Source organism: Cervus canadensis, chromosome 1, assembly GCF_019320065.1.
Source record: "Cervus canadensis isolate Bull #8, Minnesota chromosome 1, ASM1932006v1, whole genome shotgun sequence".
NCBI lineage: Eukaryota > Metazoa > Chordata > Mammalia > Artiodactyla > Cervidae > Cervus > Cervus canadensis.
Genome location: NC_057386.1, coordinates 45,557,616 through 45,582,080, shown reverse-complemented (window position 1 = coordinate 45,582,080; position 24,465 = coordinate 45,557,616). Strand labels below are relative to the sequence as shown.

The following is a 24,465-nucleotide window of genomic DNA, read 5'->3' as shown; positions in this document are numbered from 1 at the left end:
TAACAAACAGCCAAGCTGAGATTCCAATCCATATCTACTTGTCACCAAGCCACTTACTCTCTGCTGTGGTGACTGGCTTATTCAGACAGTGGGCATTGTGATTTAAAGACCAACAGCACAGCAAGATCAACTGTGACTCAGGCGAATACATAATTAGCAGTTATCAGAGCTTTAGAATAGCCATCCCCCATTTTTTTAAACCTCAAAATAAATTGAACTTCTGGGGATATGCTCTACCTGATGTTCAGAGGAAGGGCAAAGGTATATTTGGTAGGACAGGAGGGCATACTTACCCATTTTGCCATCTTCTACAAAAAGCACGTTGAGTGGGATGAGGCAGCTGAAGTAGAAGACATCAATATTGTTTTTCACAGCCACCTGCCAGGAAAGTAGGAAGGGAAAATTAGGACATCATAAGAAGATAGGTAGGAGGGAAAGAACAGTTACTGTCTAGAAATATACCATCCGATTTCCTTATCAAGACACACCAGCCCATATACTACAAAGCATGTCCCTACTTATTCCACTGTCAGAGCACCATCAACAACCTGCAACTCTGCCTCACTCCAGGAGGGATGAATTCAAGGCATAAATTCTATGCCTGTAATAATCTACTCGGTTATTTTAGTAGTAGCTGCTGCTATCACTTACTAAGTACCTGTACTAACAGGTATTTCTAATCTTCATTATAACTCATTATATCCTCATTATAACTATCCCAAACAAAGTAGTAACTGGTACTCCCCTCTCATTTTCCTGATGAAGAACTGAAAGATTAAGTAACATTCAGGGCCACATTGTAAGCGCACAGAAAAACAGGATTCAAATGCAAATTTGACTCTACACTTTGATCTTTCTCTCTCCACAATAACTGGTGTCATAACGCCCTTACCTTTTTTCTGACGTGAGTTTTAAAGTGTTTTCTTTTATACACCTACTTCCTAAGTCATATGGCTAGAAAAGTTTGTGTCAAACACTTGTAAATCTGATGACTGTAAGAAGGAAAAGCCTTTGAGTGAATGAAGAAATGAGTTTCATTCTCACAACACAAACTTCTGGATGTGCACAGGCTGTGATTCTACCGTGGCCTGCTCAATCCAGAGGAAGCTGTTTATGTATTTTTTAAAAAGCTACAATAGGTATAATACTTGTGTTTAGGGGCAATTATTGGTGGTGTCTCCATTCAGAAACAGACTATGCTGAGGCAGATTATAAGAAGCAAATATGTATGAGGGGAGACATAGGAGAAAAACTGCTTGAAACCACGCTACCCACTGGTTTCTGTCACTGGTGACTTTCCTATCTATGCTCTTGGTGCCACAGAAAAATATTTCTCTGGGTGAGTTTTACAATCAGTAACCATGACTATTTCTCTTTAAAAAAATAAAGGTAAAAAGTGCTTATCTAGCCCCACCATTCTCCTCCCACCTTCTTGGGGGCAAATGTCTACACTTATCAACTCATTTTCCCCACCTTAAACAGTAACTTTATTTCATCCTCCATAATTTGGTTTGGGTGTATCTACTTGATATCTTTCTACTCCTTCCCAGAAGAATTTATCAAGTTACTTTCCTTGAAACTTGGGCATTGAAGCTTTCAGTTACCAACCCCCAGGAATTTCTAATCTCTCTCACATAATCTGATGCCCAAAATGCTGAGACAGCAGGAGTCCCCAAAAGCTTGAGTCCAGTGAATGCAAGCAGAGTAACTAACCTCAGGAAAGAGGGACCTTAGACATTCTTTAAGATGTACTAGAGCATCACTTCAAAAGATCATACCAGCTGCAGGTCTCCAGGAAGGAGGTATTTTCTAATTCATCTGGTACTCAGCAGTTAAGAGAAGGGGAACTCTTTATTTCAAATAAGGGCACCAAGAAGACCTTGAGGGAGTGCCTGGCTCTGAAAAGGGCATTCAGAAGTACAAACTGGAGGAGGTGCAAGTGGGCTCATGTGGGTTATATGTCCTCCAGGAGATAATAGTAATGGTTCTTAACCAAAGACTTATATTAGAATCATCTGGAGAGATTTTTCAAAACAGAATCTTTGACTCCATCCTGTATTTAAAAAACAAACAAATAAACCAACTCCTAAATCTGGGACCTGGCACACCTATTTTTTGAAAAAGTTTCTAAGAAGATCAACTAGACATGTAATTAATTTAGAACAATGTTACCTAGGAAGTACGCTTGGGCTTATAAATAGCCTGTACTTCTCAGGGAATTCTTAAACCAACTGGAGCCCTTTAACCATGGAAAAGATGTGAAAAGCTCTTCTAGGTCAGCAGTGCTAAACCATTCTGCCCTGAGGACCCTTTTGACAAACACATGAAAGTCAGGGACCTTCTTTTTGCAAACTGTACATGCAATGTTCCCACCAAAACTTCAGGGGTTTCAGGAGACCCTAAAACCTATCCCTGGGTTTCTGCTCTAGATAAGTTCTCTGAGAAGCTGGCACACCCAAATTGGCAGCAGCAGACACAGTGGTTCTGAACATGGACTCAGGGACCAGACCAGACCACCTGACCAACAGAGTCAAACGTGGACTCTGTTCCTTACTAGCTGTGTGACCTGAGGCAGGAGTACTCAGCTCAGTCTCTTGCCTAAAGAATGGAGATAACCACAACACTAAACGCATGGGGTTGTTATGAGGCAAGTTAATATTTGCACAGCACTTAGAACGGTGACTGACTTCAGTTAAGTACTGTTAACAAATGTTTCCTAAAGAAAAGTTCCCTCTTCTTTCACCATTTTCTGCTGTACACTTTTTCAAGAATTTTTCATAATTAAGGATAACCACATTAGACGTATCTGAAATCTTACACATGCTCAAATGTAGTATTACAGCTATGCTAATGAGAGATATCAGGAGAGATTTTTTAAGAAAGGCTTACTGGGAAACTTAGTTTAATGATTCCTCTTGCGACTGTGCTCCTGGTCAAACGTCATCTCCTTATAGGATCAACTGCACACAGCACTCCTTGGAAGAAGTGGTTCACCTCTATTACATTAGCTCTTCAAAATCTGCATTTTGCTGCTCTCAAACTTTTACTCTTTTGTAGAGTAAAACGTAGCCTGTAAAATGCAGGCTAGAACTGCATTTATTTCAAATGTATATGGTTCCCTTGGACGTGGCCCCTGTCTATCTCTCTAGTCCATTTCCTTAACATCAAGCCTATCAAAGTAGATTCCTGCTCTCCAAACATTAATGTTGTTCTTTCTGCTTAGTATGTTCTTTTCCTAAAGCTTCATCTGTCTGGAAAATATCTATGTAATCTGAAGATTTAGTTCAAACTTGACAAGGATTTCTCAGGAAGGTTCTAACTCCTCTCCATTGCACCCACACCATGCACTTCCACCATAGCATAAACAGGCATTTATCTCTGCCTCCCCCACAACACAACAGTTTCTCGCCCATGCAGGGGCTCTCATCTTCACTCACATCCCAGTGACTCAATAAATATTTGTCCCCTTTCATTAAAGGGAAGAAGCTGAGCAAATGGAATGAAACACTGGTTTCTCAATCTTTTTTTTTCTCCCTAAACCTCCCTATCACTCATAGGCAAAACATAATTTCACCACTAACATGGCTCATTAGGCATATGGATACATGACAGGGCAAGGATGGGGCAATAGGATGACATGTGGGTTCACCTGGTTTCAAATCACTGAACTAGATGTGGAGGAAGAATAACATAGATGGTAGATCACAACCCAAAGAATACGAGAATCTCTAAGAATATGCCAATAACTCTTTGGGAGTCCAGGCCAAAAAAAGAATCAAGGAAAACACAGTATGAAGCCAGTTCAATTTTAGCCAGGCGGCTACTCTGAAATAGAACTGAGTAAACCTTATAGTATGATATTGATTGCTTCAGAGGGAGAAAGGGGAGTTCTTTGTTTTCTTATTTTGAAATTCACTATCCTACCAGGTACAGAGCAGAAAGACATAATCCATACAAGCTGGAGAAGTACCTTCTAAGAGCTTTCACAGTGATGTTCAGCCTGCCTATGGCAAATCAATTATCACATACATATCCAACTGCCTACTTAGTATCTTCACCTGAAATAACAAATGGATACCTCAAAATGAACATGTCCAAAACCAAATTCTTGATCTCCTCTCCCCATCCCTAAATGGAACCTCCTGCTGACTTTCCAAACCCAGTAAACGAAATACTGCAAAGCTCTCTACGGTGTCTCTGCTTCTGCACTCGTCTTTTCCACCTTCAACACCTAACTTTCCAGCCTCCTGTCAACATAGCATCAGAGTGATCTTAAAATGTAACAGTTCATAGATATCTCTGTTTGAGACTCCAGTGATTTCCCAAAGTTATAACTGACTCCGGTCAGATGCCTGTTAGCTCTCTGCTGTCACATGCTGGAGCCAGCTGCTGTGCCTGCACACACCATGCATGCCCCTATCTCATAAACTTTCGCTGTTTCCTCTGTCTGAAATTCTCTTCCACCAGAAATCTGCAAGGTTTATTCTGGCCTCCTTTAGGTCTTTTCTTTAATCAAGCATTATCTCCTCATGTAGGTCTTCCACGACCAACGTATTTATGAAATCATACCGCCCAATCTCGACCTCCAGGACGCCCTAGCTCAGGCTCTGCTTTTTCTCCCATTGCTCTTATCTGACACACATTTTTACTGATTGGTTGGTGCACTGCCTGAACCTGTGCCACATAATGCACCTCCAGGAAAATGCAAGCTCCACACAGTCGGGGATTTTTGTCTCTTGTTTACTACTCGATCCTCAGTTTCTGAAACAGTGACTGGCACAGAGTAAAGGCTCAGTAAGAATAATGACTGTAAAATACATGGCTCTAAGTTCCTGACAGCCACTGGGCTTAGATAAGACATGAACTTGGACTAAGTTTCCAAAAGGACAGTACTTCTCAAGGTTTTCCCAGTGTACTTCCTTTAACAGAGGAAGAAAGAATGGACATATATACTGGGGTGGAGGTAGGGGTAAGGATCAGGATTAGGCGCACAGTATGAAGTAGCCCATAAGAACAAAATTTCTTTGAACTTCTGTGCTATTCCATAATGAACCCAAGTGTTTTAATATGAAGTGTGTTTTTTCATTTACCTTTAAACAAAACTGATGCTCCAGGAGAATATACCATGTGTATTCTTTAGCCTCAAGTACTTCCTAACAAGGTGGTTTTATTTTATTTTTACAAGGTGGTTTTAAATACTGTGGGTCACGGCCAATTGGAGGTTCTTAAAATTTGTTTAATGGGACGTAACTGGCATAAAATAATATAGTAGAAGGGACTTCCCTAGAGGTCCAGTGGTTAAGACTAATGCTTCCACTTCAGAGGACATGAGTTCGATTCCTGGTCAAGGAAATTCCACACAGTGTGGCCAAATAAGTAATAGAATAGAAAATGTCATAGTGTATCTCACTAAGAATAAGTAATGGTTCCTGAAACTGTTTCAGTTTTATGTACTGTATGTGTGAATATACTATGCAAAATATACCTCCTTATGTAAGCTACAGCCAAAAACTATAAAAGCCCTAAATACTCACTCACCAAATTATAAACCAAGTAGTGAGGAACTGGGCTCAGTGAGCTTAAGAACAGGGTGTGCAGCTCAGTTTCTGCTCTGAGGAAGCCTAAAGCAGATCCCAGATGGTACCAACAACCAAATTACCTAATCCTGTGTTCCTCCGGTCTGCCACGAGCAACATGGGGACACAGTAATATTAACTTGCTTCTCAGGGACATCAATAGGGAGAGCAAAAAGAAATGATTATGAGGCACTTGGAAAACACAAAAGCGGGCTAGAAATGCTTAATAATAATAATGAGTTTTACAAGTTACTTTCAGTGGCTGCTGGGGAAAGAGCAGCTTGTCAGCTTCAGCCTGTAACCAGCAATTAGTTTCTCTCCATAGTACAGAAAGCCTGCTGCAGGGGCTGCAGCCCCTTTCTGGCAGCACAGCTGGAGACGAGCAGGCTGAATTAATATCCCAACCTTGTTCCAGTGAGCTCTAAAGTACTATAAAAAGGTACAAGATGAACTCGGTCTGAACTCTGGCAAATGTGGTCTCTCTCTACACCTCTCCCCACAGATCACCACGGGAGGCACTGCCACAAGAAAATTCAAGGCAAGCGGTACACAGCTCACCTTTGAGAGCATTACCGTCTACTCTTCCGTGACGTCACTTGTGACCTTTCCCAGTCTCTGAGCAATTTCTACCCCCTGTTTTCCTCCTCTCTATTTAGCTTTGGGAAAGATTATTTGCAGGCTGGTCCAACCGAGGACCAGGCAGTGACGCCAACCATCACCAGTTGTCTGAGGAATGATGATTCAGATGTGTTTTAAGCACCACACTATATAGTCAACAGAACCTAGAGGAATGGCTCTGAGTGACAGGTTTTTAATGATACTGCCTCCAACTGTGTGATATGTCATCTGAGACTCAAGCAGAAGAGGCTCTCTGCTAGCTGCTGGAGTTAAATCCACCTGCAGTGCTGCATTCCCAGTCAATGTGAAAAAATATCTACCATTTTTAGTTTAAATATGGTTTTCCACTTCAAACCCTATTGACCAATAAACTACCTGAGACCTCTCAGAGACATCCTGACAAAACAGGTCTATCTATAATATTTGACAGTGTCTGAATAGAGTTAAAAATATAGCAGGAATAGGCATGCAACTCACCATGCATGTGTGCTAAGTCACTTCACTTGTGATCAACTCTTTGTGACCTTATGGACTGTGGCCCTCCTGGCTCCTCTGCCCAAGGGGATTCTCCAGGCAAGAATACTGGGGTGGGTTGCCATACCCTTCTCCAGGGGATCTTCCCAACCCAGGGACTGAACCCGCCATCTCGTATGTCCCCTGCCCTGCAGGTGGATTCTTTACCACTAGTGCCACCATCCACCATAGAAAATATCAATTTACTTTCTTCCAATGCTAATTACATTTTAACTTGAAGAAGCATCTTTGGTTTACTTCCAAGGCTAAGATTCAATCAAAAACCCTCTATTTTTTTTCCTAGTGCACCCAATAGACCAGAGGGATTGTATGGCAGTTGAACAGCCCTCAAAGAGTCCCTGTCTGCTATTTATGATAGATAAAAGCCATACTTGTTTACTTTCACTGTTAAGAGTATGTGGCCAGTAAAGTCCTTAACAGGGAAAATTTGACAGGTTCCACTCGTCCCAATAAAAGCAGTAGCTTCAAATCTCTAATTTCTTGGGCAGCAACTTGCACTTCAGCATTTGATATTTCCAAGGCTAATTAATGTCTATCTGTACTTCTTTACAGAATAGAGCCTTTTCAGAATAGAAAGGAAAGCTCTGAAGAGACCCCCAGATGATCTCTTAAACTATAAATTTTCTAGTGGTACTCATAAGTATTGGGTTTTAGAATGGCAATGAGAACCTAAGAAACAAGCTCTCTTAATGAGTCTTGTTTTTGAAAGGTGCTGCAGCTGCTGCTGCTAAGTCACTTCAGTCGTGTCTGACTCTGTGTGACCCCATAGACGGCAGCCCACCAGGCTCCTCCGTCCTGGGATTCTCCAGGCAAGAATACTGGGGTGGATTGCCATTTCCTTCTCCAATGCATGCATGCTAAGTCGCTTCAGTAATGCCCGACTCTGTGGGACCCCATGGAGAGCAGCCCACCAGGCTCCTCTGTCCACGGGACTCTCCAGGCAAGAATACTGGAGTGCGTTGCCATTTCCTTCTCCTTTTGAAAGGGAGGAGAAACCAAAATCTACTAAAGCTGATGTAGCTCTGACTCCTCCTGGAGTCCCCATTCTGTCATGCGATCTGCTTAATCTCAGTCTCAGAAACCTCCCACATAGTTTACACCATGAACTGGGATGTAGGCAGATTAAATCACCAGAACACCAAAGAGAAGATGAAGATGTAAAGAGATATAGATAGACATGAGTTTAGAAGACTCTCGGATTAAACTGTTAAAAATTGGGCTTCCCTTGTGGTTCAATGGTAAAGAATCCACCTGCCAATGCAGGAGACATGGGTTCCCCTGGTTCAGAAAGATCCCACATGCTATGGAGCAACTAAACCACATCTATTGAGTCCAAGCTCTAGAGCCTGGGAACTGCAACGGCTGAGCCTACATGCTGCAGCTACTGAAGCCGGTGTGCCCTGGAGTCCGCGCTCCACAAGACACTGCGCTCCACAAGACACCACAATGAGGAGCCCATGCACCGCAACAAAGAGTAGCCCCTGCTTGCCACAAGCCTGTGCAAAGCAATGAAGACCCAGTACAGCCGAAAATAAATAAATAAATAATATATATTTTAAAAAGCAAACAAAAAGCTGTTAAAAGCCTCTGATTTAGACAGGAATAAACCAGAATGATGGTCTCCAAAAGCTGTATACACTAGAAGAACCCCAAAGCACAGTAGGGTTAGAACTACTGGAATCAAATCTTGCAATTCTCTGCAACTTAAGTTAGACTCTCAAGTACTGCTTAAAAAAAAAAAAAAAGCATTCCTGTCTCCTTCAAAGCCATTTGGAAAAAAGTAGAAAGGTCACAATTTTCATCAAAGACTGCCTCTGTGGAGGGACTCTTTCACGAAGCTTCGGAATGTGGAGGGACTCTTTCAAGAAGCTTCTTTTCGAAGTCCACCCAAAGCCACCACTAAAGCCAGCTGAACCAGAGTCAGGTTGAACTCAAACCCTTCAACTCTCAGGACAACCTCCAGTGCCAGCATGTGACACCTTATCCATCCCAAAGTGAATTTCAGTTTAGATTTCCAATCTTTATACTGCTTACCTCTGGACTGGAAAACAACCACACCCATTCCCAAAAAAGCAAATTCTTCTGATAGCACATGCAGAAAAATCTGGAATTGGGAAGTGCTAGACCATTACCTTTTAAATTTTTTTCCCTTTTAAAGGCAAAAGTTAGACTGTTTTGAATATTATTTGAAAAGAACTATTTTCTGAAAGCAAAGAATGAGTGATGAGATTCATCCACGGGCCAAAGATATCCCTCTTTGCCCTTCCTTTCAAAGAGTGCCTCCTTATCACTTTACTTCCATCCAAATTAGGAAACAGATAGGCTTCTTTCTGGTCTCCCAGAAAAAAAGGTTTGCTCAGCTCCATTTCCTGTCAGATATCTGAACGATTCTGCTTTTCCCTGGGGCTCTGAGACACTTACAGAGCATCCTTGAGTTTCCAAAGTTATTCTGAGAATATTACACAAATAATTTGATGGTATTAGGACAATGGTTTAATAGTTGTGTGGTGACAGTTTGTTTTTATTTTGAAGTGGCACAAAAACATAGGTTAGTAACAGAAAAAGTTCCCTAAACGTTACAACAGTCACATGTTATATTATCCTGATTATCACCAGTCTTGGAAATAAGGTCCATTAATGTGCTGTGATCTTGCCTTTAGAAATATCAATGAACAGAGTAAAGAAAGCAATAGCTTCTAATGTTTCTCTGCCCACTTGAGAGAAAAATGAATTTGCGGTTGTAGCCCTCAGATTAAGCCAGGACCTGACCCATCCAAATGAAAGGGTATTAAAGGGGCAGTGGGCAGACTGCAAGGCCACTGAGAAACAAGAGGCAGAGTGTGTCTAGGGATACCTTTTGCTATGATGAGGAGATGGCTTTGCTAAGTCTGGTTCAAGAACTGGAGGCACCAGATACTTGTAAACACTTTCTTAAATGAAAGCAAAAAGATTCATTCAACAACAAATATTTATTAAATACTCATTGTGTGCCAGGCATTGTTCCAGGCACTGGGGGATAAGTCAGTGAAGGGGGGGGGAGGGGAAACTAAGACAAAAATGGTTGCCCTTTTGAAGTCTGCGTTCCAATCGGGAGGTGGTGGGTGGGGGTGGGGTGGGAGGGGGAGAGGCGAAAATGAATTAAGTACAATAAATAGTATTTAAAATGGATAAGTGCTCTGGGGGTGGGGAGAGAACAAGGGTAAAGGGGATCAAGAATACTGGGAGTAGAGTGAGGTGGCCTTATCAGAAAGGCCCTATTTTACCAAAGGCCTGAAGGAGGCAATGAGTCATGCAGATATGGCAACTGGGAGAAGGAACATCCCACACGTGGGAAACAGCCAATTCCAAGGCCTCCAGGTGGCAGCATACCGGTCAGTCTGAGGATCCAGGAGGAAGCCAATGTGGAGTGAGGGGAGGAGTAGCAGATGAAGTCAATGAGGTAGAGGGGAGGGGGAAGACATGGCTGGATAAGACAGGGACTTGGAGACCACTGTTAGGACTTGGAATTTTCTGCTTGGAAAGAATACCAATGCAAGCTCATCTACACTAGTGATGTAAACATGTGTCTAACAGGGCACTGGTACAGCAAGAATTAAGCAACCGTTACAACTCTGCTAGGACCTGTGGAGAGGGTCACTGGCAGCTGCGTGCCTCATAGGGACCACGGGGTCAAGGGAAAATGATACTAAGATATACGGCATCTGTTCCTGCTCCAGGCATTATTAGTTTTACATGTTAAGCAAAATCAGAAAACTCACAGCAAAGGTAATTTGATGTCTTTTCTGTCAATACAGAACCCACCTGCCATGCTATACTAATCAATTTGGTTACCACCCAGAAACCTTTATCACACGCTCCAGGTGTCCTCCTCCTCCAGCAGCCTTCAAGAGAATTACTCTCTACAGTTTCAGCTGTCAGAAACAGCCAAAAATATTTTCAGAGGCCTTTCAGTCTTTCCAACAGGTAAGTTCCCCAAACCCAAGGTCTTACCTTAAACAGGTTCTGCCCAACCCACACAGACTCTAACCCTAAAAGCATGACCTCTTTTATCTTTTAGCCTTTATTAATAGCTCTGTGTACCTTGCTATGACGGGCTGACGTGCCCATGACTGCAGCTGTTGCACTGCTGAATACTATTTACCATTAAGCACCATGATCTGTTTGCTACGCAGGGCTTACTGTTAAAACTTTAAAATACATTTTGTACATACTGTACTGAACCACAAAATGGTCAAGAAAGGACTAATAAACTATCAGTTAAAATTATTAGATATTCCACACCCCAGTTGGTATGTCACAGGACTGAAGACACAAAGAAAACTCTCATTCCTTTAGTAATAAGAGTGAATGAACATTATTTTATTTATTTATTTTTAAATAAAAAGTTTTACTGGAGAAAAATAGAACCACCACGTACACAGGGAAAAGAGCACAAAAATTCAACTGATAAAGAACTGAAAGTCACAACTACCCAATGTTGTTTGTGATTACTTTTCAATTTCTTAAATGGCTTCCCTCAATTTTTTAAAGTCTTGCCAATTTTTTTCAGCTGAAATAGCATCAAGTTTTCAAAAAATTAAGAGCCTCAGCGAAGGGACCAGCTTTTAAGATAACAAAGGTGACACCAAGAGTCTCATAATAGGACCAATTCTACCCCAAAATTCCTGAAGCACGTAACTACTGAGTCTGGTAGAACAGTAGCTCAGAGACCATCAGGGATTAGTTAGAACACTGACTCAGACGGGCCAGTATGCAGACAGGGTGAACAAAAAAGCTGCATTTCCCTGTCAGATGAGTTCACGTAAGAAAACCAAGGAGGTGCTAAGAAAATACAGGCAATGGCTGCTCAAAATAATTAAGAAGGCATTCTAAATACCACATATTATTAGACAACAGTGTGTAAAGTGATGTAATTAGAAAACCGGCAACTTAAAAAAAAATATGATCACAGGTCTTTGAGAACTCAAGAAATCAATAGCAAACACAAGAGCTGAAAGTCTTCTCAGCTGAGGGTTGAAAATGAAAGTGAAGCCGCTCAGCCGTATCCGACTCTTTGCGACCCCGTGGACTATAGCCCACCAGGCTCTTCCGTCCATGGGATTCTTCAGGCAAGAATACTGGAGTGGGTTGCCATTTCCTTCTCCATGAACATTATTTAAAAATTCTGAGATGAAACTGATCTAGAATCTAATCTAGGTTCTAGCAAGTTAGAAATCAAGAGGGTTCACAGGTGTGCCTATGTACTGCCTGCCCTATTATTTAACCTCAGCACAGACAAAAAGCAGGCAGAGGTGGCTGTCAGGTGACTGGGCACATGGGTAGGCCACTGTGCAGGGAATCAGGTCATATACGGAAGGGGCAGAAACCACTGTCAGAAACACAGCATGAGCTTGAGCTATGGATTTGAGAAGTTTTGTGCTTTCATATTTGGAGACTCTGCCTTCTAACTCCTTCAGTGGAATGTTGCCACTAAGCCCAAGACCAAATTCACACACTTTTCAAAACAATTAAATGATGTTTTCCTTTGTCTCCAGTGTAACTGAGTCTAAGCACATTTACTAGTGTCTCCACATTTTTTTCCCATTAAAATTAAAATAATAAAACTGACATTTATTTGCAGAACACAAAAGTCCTTCCACAAACTTAGGCTCTCCTGAAGTAGAATAAAAGGGAAAATGAATTCAGACTGGGTATATTTTCATTATAGGTCCACCTGACTGATTTTCAGGCCTTGTGAACCTTGATTCAGAGAGAAACTTATTGTATAAAACCTGATCTCAATACCATGAAACCTATGTATAACCTCACACCACAAAATTGTGAATAAAAGAAACTCTTTTCCAATCTCACTGAACATGACGCCACAGCAGAGTATTAAGAGAGCTAAACATGAATGAGGGCAAGATATGGCTCTCAAGTGGGCTTCAGTCCAGTTTAGGAAAAGCCCAGGGTGTCTCCTTTAATTCAAACCTATAATGTCCCCTAAGGCTTTGTGCAAAAATTACGAGCCACAACGAGAACCTAAGGACTAGAAAGAGGTACCTACTTTTTATTCAGAATTTGAAGTCCTCTACTGCATAAAGATCTATTTTCCAATCTTTTATCTGACTAGAAATACAAAACTAACTCAATTTTTATCAACTCTTGACTTACTAACATCATATAAAGATGGTTGAAATTTTAATAGACGAACACCCACAAATCACTTCTATCACCCTGCAGAACTATGTGAAATTTAGTATCATTTGGCCAAGCACGGGCTTCTATTACTTGGGTAATCATCTCATAGGCTCTTTTTAATGACAACTAGTTCTCAAGCTCGGGTGTTTTAGGAACTGAATTCTGGGTTTTAGGAACAACTGTCTCCTACCATTGAAGTCAGATTTATAATTTGCTAGACCATGTCAGCCTATCAGGATACAGGATTTTTATCTACTGCTTATGTGTGGTTATTCAAGCAAGGCAGTTGCTACTGACAAACGTATTCATAGAAGAGGGTACCAGAAGCCAGTAGTTGAGTTCCAGTTACAGGAAGACAAAAGGTGTTGTCTAGCAGAATCTTGATTATCTTGACAAAAAGGATAAGGAGGTTCTCTACAAGGACAACTGAGTGAAAAAGGAACATCTAGTATATAAGATACTCTACTCCTCAGATGAGATTAAAGGACACATTTATAGTACTGATGTGACATGAAAAATAAATCAAAATTGAAACAGCAATCATGAAAAGCAATTTTCTCTTTTCTCTTCTTTGGTGGTGAAATATTTTTATCTTTCATAACCAAGATCTTTCATAACCACTTCCTACAGGTTGTTAACGGAATATTTCAGATTCTGTCCTGTCTACAGGGGTTATTTTCAGCACTGGATCTATCTGTGACCTGGGAATCTCTTATAGTTTTCCTAAGATCCACCACTTCAAGGACTCAATATCTAGTCAAGCAGCATGTGGTCCCATAAAAGCAACCACAGTGCGCAGTCCTCAGCTGTGGAGCCTGGAAGACCAAAGGAGGCTTTAATACTGAACTTGTTTGGCTTGCACAAGAGTCAAGAAAAGTCAGTAAATGCCAAGCTGGTTTGCTTCCTTTGATGGAAGCTGCTTAAAAGGTCTTCCGTCTGGAAGCATTTACCAGTTTTTCTGGTACAATAGCTACAGCTGTGGGCCTTCTGAGTGTGAATGGACATATGTAAGACATGAAATATCAGGGACAGGCACCATCTGCAACTGATTGTCTCATAGGCTGGGACTGCAATGTGGGAGTAGCAAGGGACAGAATTTTCTCAGGGCCATACACTACCAAAAAAAACAAAACAAAACACCCCCCTCCCCAAAAAAAAACCCTTTTGGTTAACAAAGATCTTAAAGACATGAATAAATGGGGTTGTAAGATTGTGTCCTTTGCAGCTAGCATCCTTAGCACTTCCTGCCCTAATCATTCAAAGGTTAAATGAAGAGAGTTGATGACTCTTGCCTTGCTTTAGAAGGGACATTCAAATAAAAAACTGAGACATTATTTCTTTTCTGTAAATAATATCCATCCTCTTATTAAACAACATGTAAGTGGGGTTTAAAGAGGATACAAAGATAGATAATAAAAAACCATACACACTAAAGGATCAATTATTTATCTACAGGTTAACCTCTAACCACAAAGAAGTACAGAAGGAACGAAAGAAGGATTTTTATGAAGGTGTCATGAGAGTTTCAGGTAAAGACAGTAGATTTAAAATCACATTTAAATTTTCTTTCTCCTGGAAGAATTCGGCCATAATTAAAAGGAAAAAAGAATTAAGGGTATAAGTTTACAAAGATGGGAAAGAAAAACACACAGTGGCAACAAAATCTTGGTAACAATCTTGGTAACTGTAAAACAAATCCTGTTAGCAATAACACTGCACAATTCTCAAAGTCTTGGTACTGGTAGCACCTCTGGAATAGTATGAAGGGGAAATGATGGAGGGGACATTAAAATAAAGAGGATGAAGAAACCGAGTTCGAGATGCCCACACCACCCTGAGCTACCCCAGCCCTTCAATAAAACTAAGAGACTGATTCTTTCAGAGCAGACAAGATAGTACTTTGAAGGGAATGCTAGGCACGGCTGAGGGGTGGTGGAGTAAGGGAATTTATGCATACTGAGTACTGAGACTCTCCAGTCCTCTTTCCCAGTTTAGCTCCCAGGAGGCTGGTAGAAAGCCTTTCAATTCTAAACAGGAGAGTCAAGGGTAATTTTTGGAAGAATTAAACCAGCTCCCAAAAGAAAGACACGAAAGTACTGACACAGAAGATTCCAGATGAGTTCAGTGATGGGTGGGTGGAGGTCCTACCCTGTGTCTTACGGTTTAGAGGGCCACACTCTGACCTTTCTCTGGCCTCCTCAGAACGCCTCTATAGAAGAATCCATATGGCCAAAGAGACATGCCCAGGTAGGAAACATAGAATTTCCTAACTAAAAAGCCCTAACACTGTTTCCAGGTCCTGTCTGAGATACTTCTACTGGTCACTTTTTCTGAGGGTCAGTAAACATATCCTCAGGCCCAAGGGATGGCCGAAGGGTGGAAGTGGAATAGAAGAAGAGAAGGCTGTGAAACACGGTTCTCCAGTTGTACTCCTGAGTGAACAGAGGTGGAATTTTAGCAAAGCACCAAATGGAAATCCTAGAATCAAAAAGTACAGTATCTGAAATGAAAGCTACACTGGACAGATAAACCAGAATGTCGTAGCCTATAAAAGAAAAGAGTCTGTACACCTGAAGACAGATCAATAGGAATTACCCATTCTGAAGAACAGAAAGAAAGAAAACAAGAACAACTGAAAACCAGCCTTAGGGGCTGAAGGGACAATCCAGCAGTCACACGTGACAGTGGCGTGTGTACGCTCAGTCGTGTCTGACGCTTTGCAACCCCACGGATTGCAGCCTGTCAAACTCCTCGGTCCATGCAGTTTTTCAGGCAAGAAATACTGCAGTGGGTTGCCATTTTCCTTCTCCAGGGGATCCGCCGACCCAGGGATCAAACCCACATCTCTACTGCTCCTGCACAGGCAGGTAGATTCTTTACCACTTGGGCCACCTTAGAAGTGGAATTCTGAAGGAAGGGGAGTGAGATACTGGGACTGATAAAAAATCAAAGAAATAATTAAAAAAAAAAAACAAACCCAAAAACGACTTTCCTAAATTTGGGAGAAGCTATCAATTTACAGATCCAAGTTCAGTGAATCTGAAGTCAGATAAATGTAATGAAAACATCAAGGTACATAACAGTCTTAAGCTGCTGAAAACCAAACCTAACAATGAAGGAGCCCATAGATGAGCACTGCCCAACAGAACTTCCCATAATGACAGAAATGTTCTACTTCTGCACTGGCCAATTCAGTAACCACCAGCCATGTGAACATTCGAATGTGGCTAATGCAACAGAGGAAATCAACTTTTTACTTTACTTGATTTTAATTAATTTCCATTTAGATAGCTGCATGTGGCTAAGGGTTATTTTATTGAACAGGGTAGTTAAGGAGCCTTATGAGGTATCAACCCATCATTAATATGTGCACTTTACTGACTCAAACAAACAATAATAAATAAATAAAAATAAAATTTAAGACATGGAGATAATCAGAAACTTGAGCACTGACCGGATATCTGATGTTGAGGAATTCTTGTTAATTTTTTAATGAGCACAATAGTTACTGTGGTTATGTTTTTAAAAAGAAACCATCTGTTTTAAATATATACATTACCCAAAAAAAAAATAAATAAATAAAATAAATATATACATTGAAATATTTACAGAGGAAATGATATGTCTAAGATTTGCTTCAAAATAATATAGGGCAGGGCTATGCACAGAGAGCACGATGAAATGCTACTAACTCTGGATTGATTAATTATTGAAGCTGAGGGATGAGCACATGGGACTCATCATGTAATTGCTTACTTTCGTACAGTTAAAATTTTTTTCATAAAAAGTTTTTAGAAAATAGAGCAAAAAGAAGGACTTCCCTGGTGGTCCAGTGGTTAAGACTGCACATCCACTGCAGGGGGTACAGGTTCAATCCCTGGTCAGGGAACTAAGAGCCTGCATGTCACGTGGTTATGGCAAAAAAAAAAAAGCAGAGCAGAAGGAGATGGAAAATAGGACAAAAAGCAGAAGACTGGTCCAGGAAAGTCAGCACTCAAAGAGCAAGACTTCCAATAAGAGAGACAAAGAAAATGAAAGGAGATCTATAAAAAAGGAAAATTCCCAGAATTGAAGGATAGAAGTTTCTACATTGAAAGAGCACAATAAGGACCTAGCGCAGTGGGTGAAAAGAGACACAAACCAAGGCATATCACTGTGAAGTTTCAGAAGAGGGAAAAACAAGGATTGTACAAGCTTTCATTCAGAGAGAACACGGCACAGAAAAGGATCAAGAATCAGAATGACTTCAGACTAGGAGGAAAACTATTTCTAATCTAGAAAAATATACAGAAACCATCATGTAAGTGTGAAGAAAAAGAAGTTCTAAAACATGTAAAGTCGCTACCTGTTTAAAACTTTACTCTACACACCTATCTAATACTTTGGCCACCTGATTTGAAGAACTGACTCGTTGAAAAGACCCGATGCTGGGAAAGACTGAAGGCGGGAGGACAAGGGGACAACAGAGGATGAGATGGCTGGATGGCATCACCAATGCAATGGACATGAGTCTGAGTAAACTCTGGGAGTTGGTGATGGACAGGGAGGCCTGGCGTGTTGCAGTCCATGGGGTCGCAAAGAGTCAGACATGACTGCGCGGCTGAACTGAACACCTATTTTTAGGAAGCTACTGGAGTATGTTCTTCATCAAAATGAAGGAGTAAATCAAGGAAAGGAAAATACAAGAGGAGACCCAACATAGAAAACAGATGAAGAGAATGAATCCTCAGGGCTATGATGAAGGGAGTTCATAGAATGACAGTTTCAGGTGTGGAAGAAAATCGTTCCAGATTAAAGCAGTCAAACGGCTCCCAAAGGAGACTTTAAGAGTGAAATCGGTAGGACTATTTTGAAGAGTTTGATCTCACTGGAATTTGGGAATGAATGGCAGTTAACACAAAAAATTAAGCAAATAAATAGAGACAAGTCTTAATGGGTAAATATCTAATTACTTATAAAAAGTTTTATGGAAAAAAAGAAATAACTTTTATGGAGAAAAATAATCACACTATATAGTTCAGCTCTGAGGAGTATATATAATCATAGTAACATGAACAATGAATACTAATTAAAGCAAATCCTAAGACAGTCCTATCAGGAAAATATGAGGATTGGGAATATATACACAGATAATGGCTGGAAGTGGGAAGAGAAGGCTGGGACTGGGTTTTTCTTAGTTAACTCTAGAACTAGTTAATTCTAAACTGTATATTCACAGACCTGATAAAATTAAAACTTCAAAGAAAGGAGTATCAACGTTCTCACAAAAAGTTCACAGCTTGGTGAAAAAGGAGGCCAAGCAAATGTGAGAACTCCACAGCATCCATACAAAGACTGGGATGAACATGTTATGTCACGATTCTATTGCACTTTTGAAGACAATGACCTGAAGAAGCAGTCACCTGCCAGGTGTCAAGTTTGAAGGAGTATACTGGGAAAATGTTTCTAAGCAACTAACACAGATGAAATAGATGAAGTGAAAAAAAATATAAAAAAACAGATGAAGTGAAAAGGATATCAAAGTCAGAGAAAGCTCTTTTAGACAAAATTCATTTAGACATTTGTTAAGGTTTTTGTTTTATTTAAATAGAGGAAATCAATTCTCTTTTTTTAAAGGAATATAATATGTTAAACTCAAGAGAAGCTCCCGGGTGGGCAAGCTAAACTTTGCTTTGTGTAATATTTATAAGTTGGATTCACAAAGGCTTTTGATAACCAACATTATTAGTACAGTAGATTTTCTAGGTTCAAATTTCTACTAGGTATTTAATGCTCTAAGGTATAATCTATTTTACATTTTAAGAGAGAACAGTGTCTTTTTTCCAATAGTGGTTCAAAAAGACCATAGGTCAATAAGTAGTTTGACAATGTTTTTATTTTTTATTTTATTTTTTTCCTTTATTTTTATTAGTTGGAGGCTAATTACTTCACAACATTGCAGTGGGTTTTGTCATACATTGACATGAATCAGCCATGGAGTTAATAGTTAGACAATGTTTTTAATGAAAAGTTTTTGTAGTAAATGCTACATTACAGTTCTGGACGTTAGTTTGGTTTGTCTGTCCTATATATAGATATCAAATTAGCTGAAACAGCTAAAACTCGCATTGCTTCCCAAATTTCATTTCCTAAAACTCTTTCTTTTCTGATTTTATGGTCTGCAGTACTAGAAAAGTACTAATTTTTCCTGCATGAGCTCTTGAATTTAAACATATATATTCATAATGTTTAAATGCCAATCAATATTTACCTGGCTTTATCTGGATCTTTATGGTCGAAGCCTGTTTCAATAGGCTTAAGATCTGCGTTAAGATCTGACTCTTTTTATTCATACTGGGACAAGAGCAGAATAGAAGCTGAAAACTAAGGTAACCCACCATCTTCAGTTAATCATTAGTTTCACCTTCCACTAGCAGACATTAAATAGAACTGCTCTCGGGGGAAAAACTTCATCTCTTTCCAAGTTTTTGCTTATCTTCTCCATTGGGCAAAGCCAGTTAAATGAGAAAATAGCCATAATTATGACATCCCTGAAAGGAAAGAATCCATGAGAAAGCATGTAGAATCAGTAGTTGACTACAGATGGAAAATTTGTTTTTTCTAGAGAAGTTGAATTGCTTTATTACATTCTGCTTAGATGGAAAAATTTTAAGTTTTTTTTTAATGTCAGGTTTGTGAAAATGAAAACTTGCTAGTTCTAATGCGAGAGAAGGATTTGGACTAAGATTCACCTCTTTTATGAGGATTCCTGGGACTTCTCTGGTGGTTTAGTCATTAAGACTCTGGGCTTCCAATGCAAGAGACACCAGTTCAATCCTTGGTTGGGGAACTAAGATCCCACATGCCATATGCCAAACAAACAAAAAGATCAACTCATGTGAGGGTTCCCATCTGGAATGTTCATTTTACTGAATGTGAAATGGAAATGCAAATAGGGAAGTAAACTGACATTTATTCACTGTTCCCTTTTGGTTTTAAGAGGAGGAAATTTGCCCTGATTTCTGTGACCCAAATTCCTTTTCTTACTTCTAAAGTAAAGCATTCTCGCACCCATGCTGACTGACCTCAAATATTTGGCTTGAGGCTCTGTAAGCCAACAGGAGGTTAGATTTCCATGAAAAGAGAGCAGCTGTAAATCTGGGTTAGTTACTTACTTTAGGATTCTATGTTGGAAAAGCCCCTCAACACATTAGTCTCATCATAGCAGCACAGCCAATTCCTTCTGCACAGTAATCCTTATTCTGCTCTCCTAGACTGAGCCAAGTTATATTGTGACTCACTCATTGTCACTCTGTATCATCAAACCCTTTGCTGAAAAAGAAGCAGTCAACTACTGAGGCAGCAAGGTAATCAGTCAACTGGCAAGCAGGCCTGGTGTGCTGGTATTTAAACTATTTTGGAGAACATTAGTTTCAACTCTAGGTAATTTTATTGTTGATGTCTCACCATGAGTACTAGGATCCCACACTGGTATTTCCAAGACACTGAGCAATGGGATCCTACCTGTCTTGACCACAAAGTGGAAGGTTGCTATTTTTTGTTCATCATTTAAAGCATATTTTACAGTCTCATTCAGACTGTTCTCTCAAGTTCTTGGTAGAAGGGGATGCCCAATCCTCTTTGTTGAGTCTTATGTCAGTCATAGTACATCGTTCCCTTTTTCTTTTTTTGTTAAATTGTGAGCTCACTTTCAGTAGAGATTTTCTTTTCAGATGGGAGTCCTGATGGCCTTAAAGTTCAAAATTGTTGCAAAAGGGCCATTATTGCATTTGCTTCTGCCAGGTATCCTAGGCTCTATCAGTTCTGGTCCAATTTTACACTAATTTACTGGTTTGGAGAATTCTGTACCTACACAGTATAAATTCAGGCCCTGGATTTTCCACAAGAGGCCACCCAGAACCCTGGTCAGAGAGAACTTTCTCCCATCACTTGCCTCTATGGATATCTGTTTCTAGTTCCCCTTTCACTGAGGGATTTGCCCTTCCAGGGGTCAGCTTTATGCAAAGCTCAGTTACAGTTCCCCATCTCAGGTCAGCCCAAGGTGGTCTCTTCTGTCCTTGTGAGCATTAAAACCCTCAACTTCCAGGCTTCTATCTGTATTTTATCTCTTCAGGTTGCTGTGGCTTCAATTTACATGCTTACTACTCTGTCTTCATGTTGCTTAAACACCAGAAGGCTTATTTCAAAGAGAAATTCAAAGTGATGCAAATGAAATGAAACTCTAAGCTAGGACTTAAGCATTCTAAAAATTCAGTATTTTCAAGATGGAAAGGCTCTTGTAGACATGATAAAGTTCTGAGCTCCTCTAAGGCGATGTTACACTTAACCACATGCATATCATACAGATAACCCAACTATTTACAGCAGTGTGTTCAAACATGACTGCCACATAGCTTTCCTGAAATCTACTCTTACAAGGGCAAATTCCCTTTTATGAAAGTCTTAAGAAAAAAGTTTGTAAATAACACCTTGAAAAGTTTTTGTTTGCTGAGTTAAAAAAAATTAATAACTTTGTGTCAATGTATGACTTTTCTGTGTGCATGTTTTAACGAAAAATAAGTCTTCTCCTCAGAGTTATTTCAAACCCTATTCCATGACTAAATCTGATATGAGAGGAGTTGCTTTACATATAAATAAAATAAAACTGGCAAGATATCAACCTGTACACCCAGAGTGAAGTAAATGTCTAACCTGCAGGTTGTTCAGAGGCTCCATCTTCATGACGGGGCCCAAGGTGTTGAGGGGCAGGGAGACATCGATGCTCTGGTTTGGCATTAGCGGTGTATGGATGGCCAGAGGAGTGCTGGGAATGACACCAAAGCTAGGAGAGAAGGTGAAGAAATCCTAGAGGTTAATTAGGAGGCAGGATTTAGACCCATCTTTAGGTTTCAATGGCTTTTTACAAGGAAACATAATTTTTAACAAAATTAAATGGAAGGAACAGCAGGAGCTGAGGTGCCCAATTCTAATTTGCTGCAACACTGGTTACCACATAACCTCTGTTTTCCATGAAACAGATTAGAGGAACAAGAAACATTCAGCAGCAGAGAACTGGTTAGGTAATGGCCTGATGCTAAAGTTTTCTTATGTTTATCACGCCACTAGAGGGGCAGGTTTGATAAACATCTTTTTTTATACATCTGTCTTTAGATTATCCTTGGGAGAATACCCGCCCTGCAAAGTACACTACTACTATTTCACTAGCCTGATAACCTGCCCAATCAGCCCAGAGGATGATTTATGGTAACTCACTTTCTTTTTTCTTTATTTACTTACATAGGATACAATCATTGGGAAAAAGCCACTCTAAGTAAAGCAGAATTGACTGGCTTAAATATTCAAAACAACACCTCAAAGGACAAAAGACAGGCTGTAGACTCAAATCTGGCCACTTTCTTAGCCTAAGGCAAGCAGTGAGTAACCACCACAGTTAGACTTCTCACAGAAGCCTGCATGATAATAATATAAGAATAGTAAAGAGCTAGGAAAAGTCTGAGTTTGAAGTCACATAAAAACAAAAATGTATGAAGGAAGACTGAAAGGGAAAAGTTGGGCCACAGGTAAAACAAATGAACAACTTAATGATACAAATTTACATTGAATTTATGCTCTAATTAGCTTCAGGAAGAAAGATGAGATTATAATATAAAATAACTAGAGTTTTTTAGGCAGTATCAATTTCAAGAGTCACAGAACAGCAGGAGAAACATTTTCCTTTTCCTAGATAAACTATACTTTAGAGTCCCAAATGTAATAAATGATTTTGAGTAGACACATCAAATCATTTTGGTATTAACATCTATGGGTCAAAAACCATTCTGCCCTTTTGATCTTGCTCTCATGATTCATCTATGTGGAACACCATAGGGAATCTTAAAAAAAGGCTACCAGAACTAGTAAGTAAGTTTATTAAAGTTGCAAGATACAAGTTCAATATACAAAAATCAAATGTATTTCTATATACTAGCAACCGAAAGTTAAAACATGCTACTTACTATAACATCAAAACTATGAAACACTTAAATGCAACAAAAGATGTGTAAGATCTGTACATGAAAAATTATAAAATACTGTAGAGGGAAGTTAAAGATGTCCTACATAAATGGAGAGATATGCTATGCTGATGGATTAGAAGACTCAGTATTGTTTGTTGTCAGTTCTTCCCTAAACTGATCTATATATTCCCTATACTTTCCATCAAAATTCAAGCAGAAAAAAGACCTAGACTTGCCCAAAACAATTTCTGAAAAAGAATATAGTTGGAGGGTTTACACTATATGACTTCAAGATTTACTCCAGAAAAAGATTTGACTTTGACTCTTACTTTACACCATCCTAGGCTTCCCAGGTGGCGCTAATGGTAAAAAATCCACCTGCCAATTCAAGAGATGAGGATTTCTGGGTCGGGAAGATCCCTTGGAGGAGTGCATGGCAACCTACTCCAGTACTCTTGCCTGGAAAATTCCACAGACAGAGAAGCCTGGTGGGCTACAATCCATGGGGCCATGAAGAGTCGGACACAATTGGATATTGCACATTACACCATATTATCTCACCAAAATTATCTCAAAATGAATTATAAAGGTAAACATAAGAGCTTTATTGATTGCCATATCTATTAAATTTTTTAAAATTGTATTAATAACTGTGGGTCAGGCAAAGATTTGATAAACAGAAAACAAAAAGCAAAAGACTTATAAAGGAAAAAATTGTAAAATAAACTGTGTTTAAATAAAAAACCTGTTCCTTGAAAAACACTAAGAAAGTAAAAGTAAGCTACAGACTGGGAGAAAATATTTGCAAGGCATATCTGAAAAGTACTTATAGCCAGAAAATATAAAAAACTTTACTACTTCATAACAGGACAAACAATTTTTTTAAAAAAGAAAAAGGAATGATCTGAGCAGATACTTCACCAAAGAAGATATAAGATTAGTCAACAAGATTATCAGTATTGTCAGTTAGTAGAGAGATATTACTATACATCTACAAGAATGGCTAGCATTGGTGAGAACATGGAACGGCGGGAACATCCATACTTACCATGTGACCCAGCAATACCACTGATAGGTATTTACCCAGAAAAAATGAAAACACAGTTCTACACAAAGACTTATATATGAATATTCATAGGCGCTTTAGCTATGAAAGAAAAAACTGGAAAAAACCCCCACTTCTACCAACTGGTGAAACTGTAAACAAATTGTGCTACAAGCATCACTGGGATACTACTCAACAATAAACAGACTGCTGAAACACCTCTAAGCACTATGCTAAGTGAAAAAAATCTAATGCAAAAGACTCCATATTATGTAATTTCATTTACAAAACATAATAGAGAAGGTATGATTATACTGGCAGAGACAGAGCTACAAAGAACAAGAGAAGAGACATCATAGTAAAAACAGTAAGAGACACAGAGAATAAAATAAGAAAAAGCAAATAAAATAAAACAGAAATGAAGAAAAAGATCACCACTACTCATGAAGCACTCCAGTCAGAAGATCAAGTCTAAATCTAATTAAGCCTATAGACCAATTTACAGATATAATCAGCA

The 24,465-nt window shown here is 39.6% G+C and overlaps 1 protein-coding gene across 4 annotated transcripts in view; it reads right to left on the bottom strand.

The window, feature by feature from the left end:
* Positions 1-24,465, bottom strand: part of AP2B1 (adaptor related protein complex 2 subunit beta 1) — a 109,358-nt gene that overhangs the window by 14,176 nt on the left and 70,717 nt on the right. For all 4 annotated transcript variants that reach the window (XM_043481061.1, XM_043481084.1, XM_043481070.1 and 1 more), the window contains 2 exons: positions 21,600-21,729; positions 294-378 (listed from right to left, as the gene is read on the bottom strand). In XM_043481061.1, the coding sequence (XP_043336996.1) occupies positions 294-378; positions 21,600-21,729 (215 nt within the window). The remainder of the gene's footprint in view (positions 1-293; positions 379-21,599; positions 21,730-24,465) is intronic.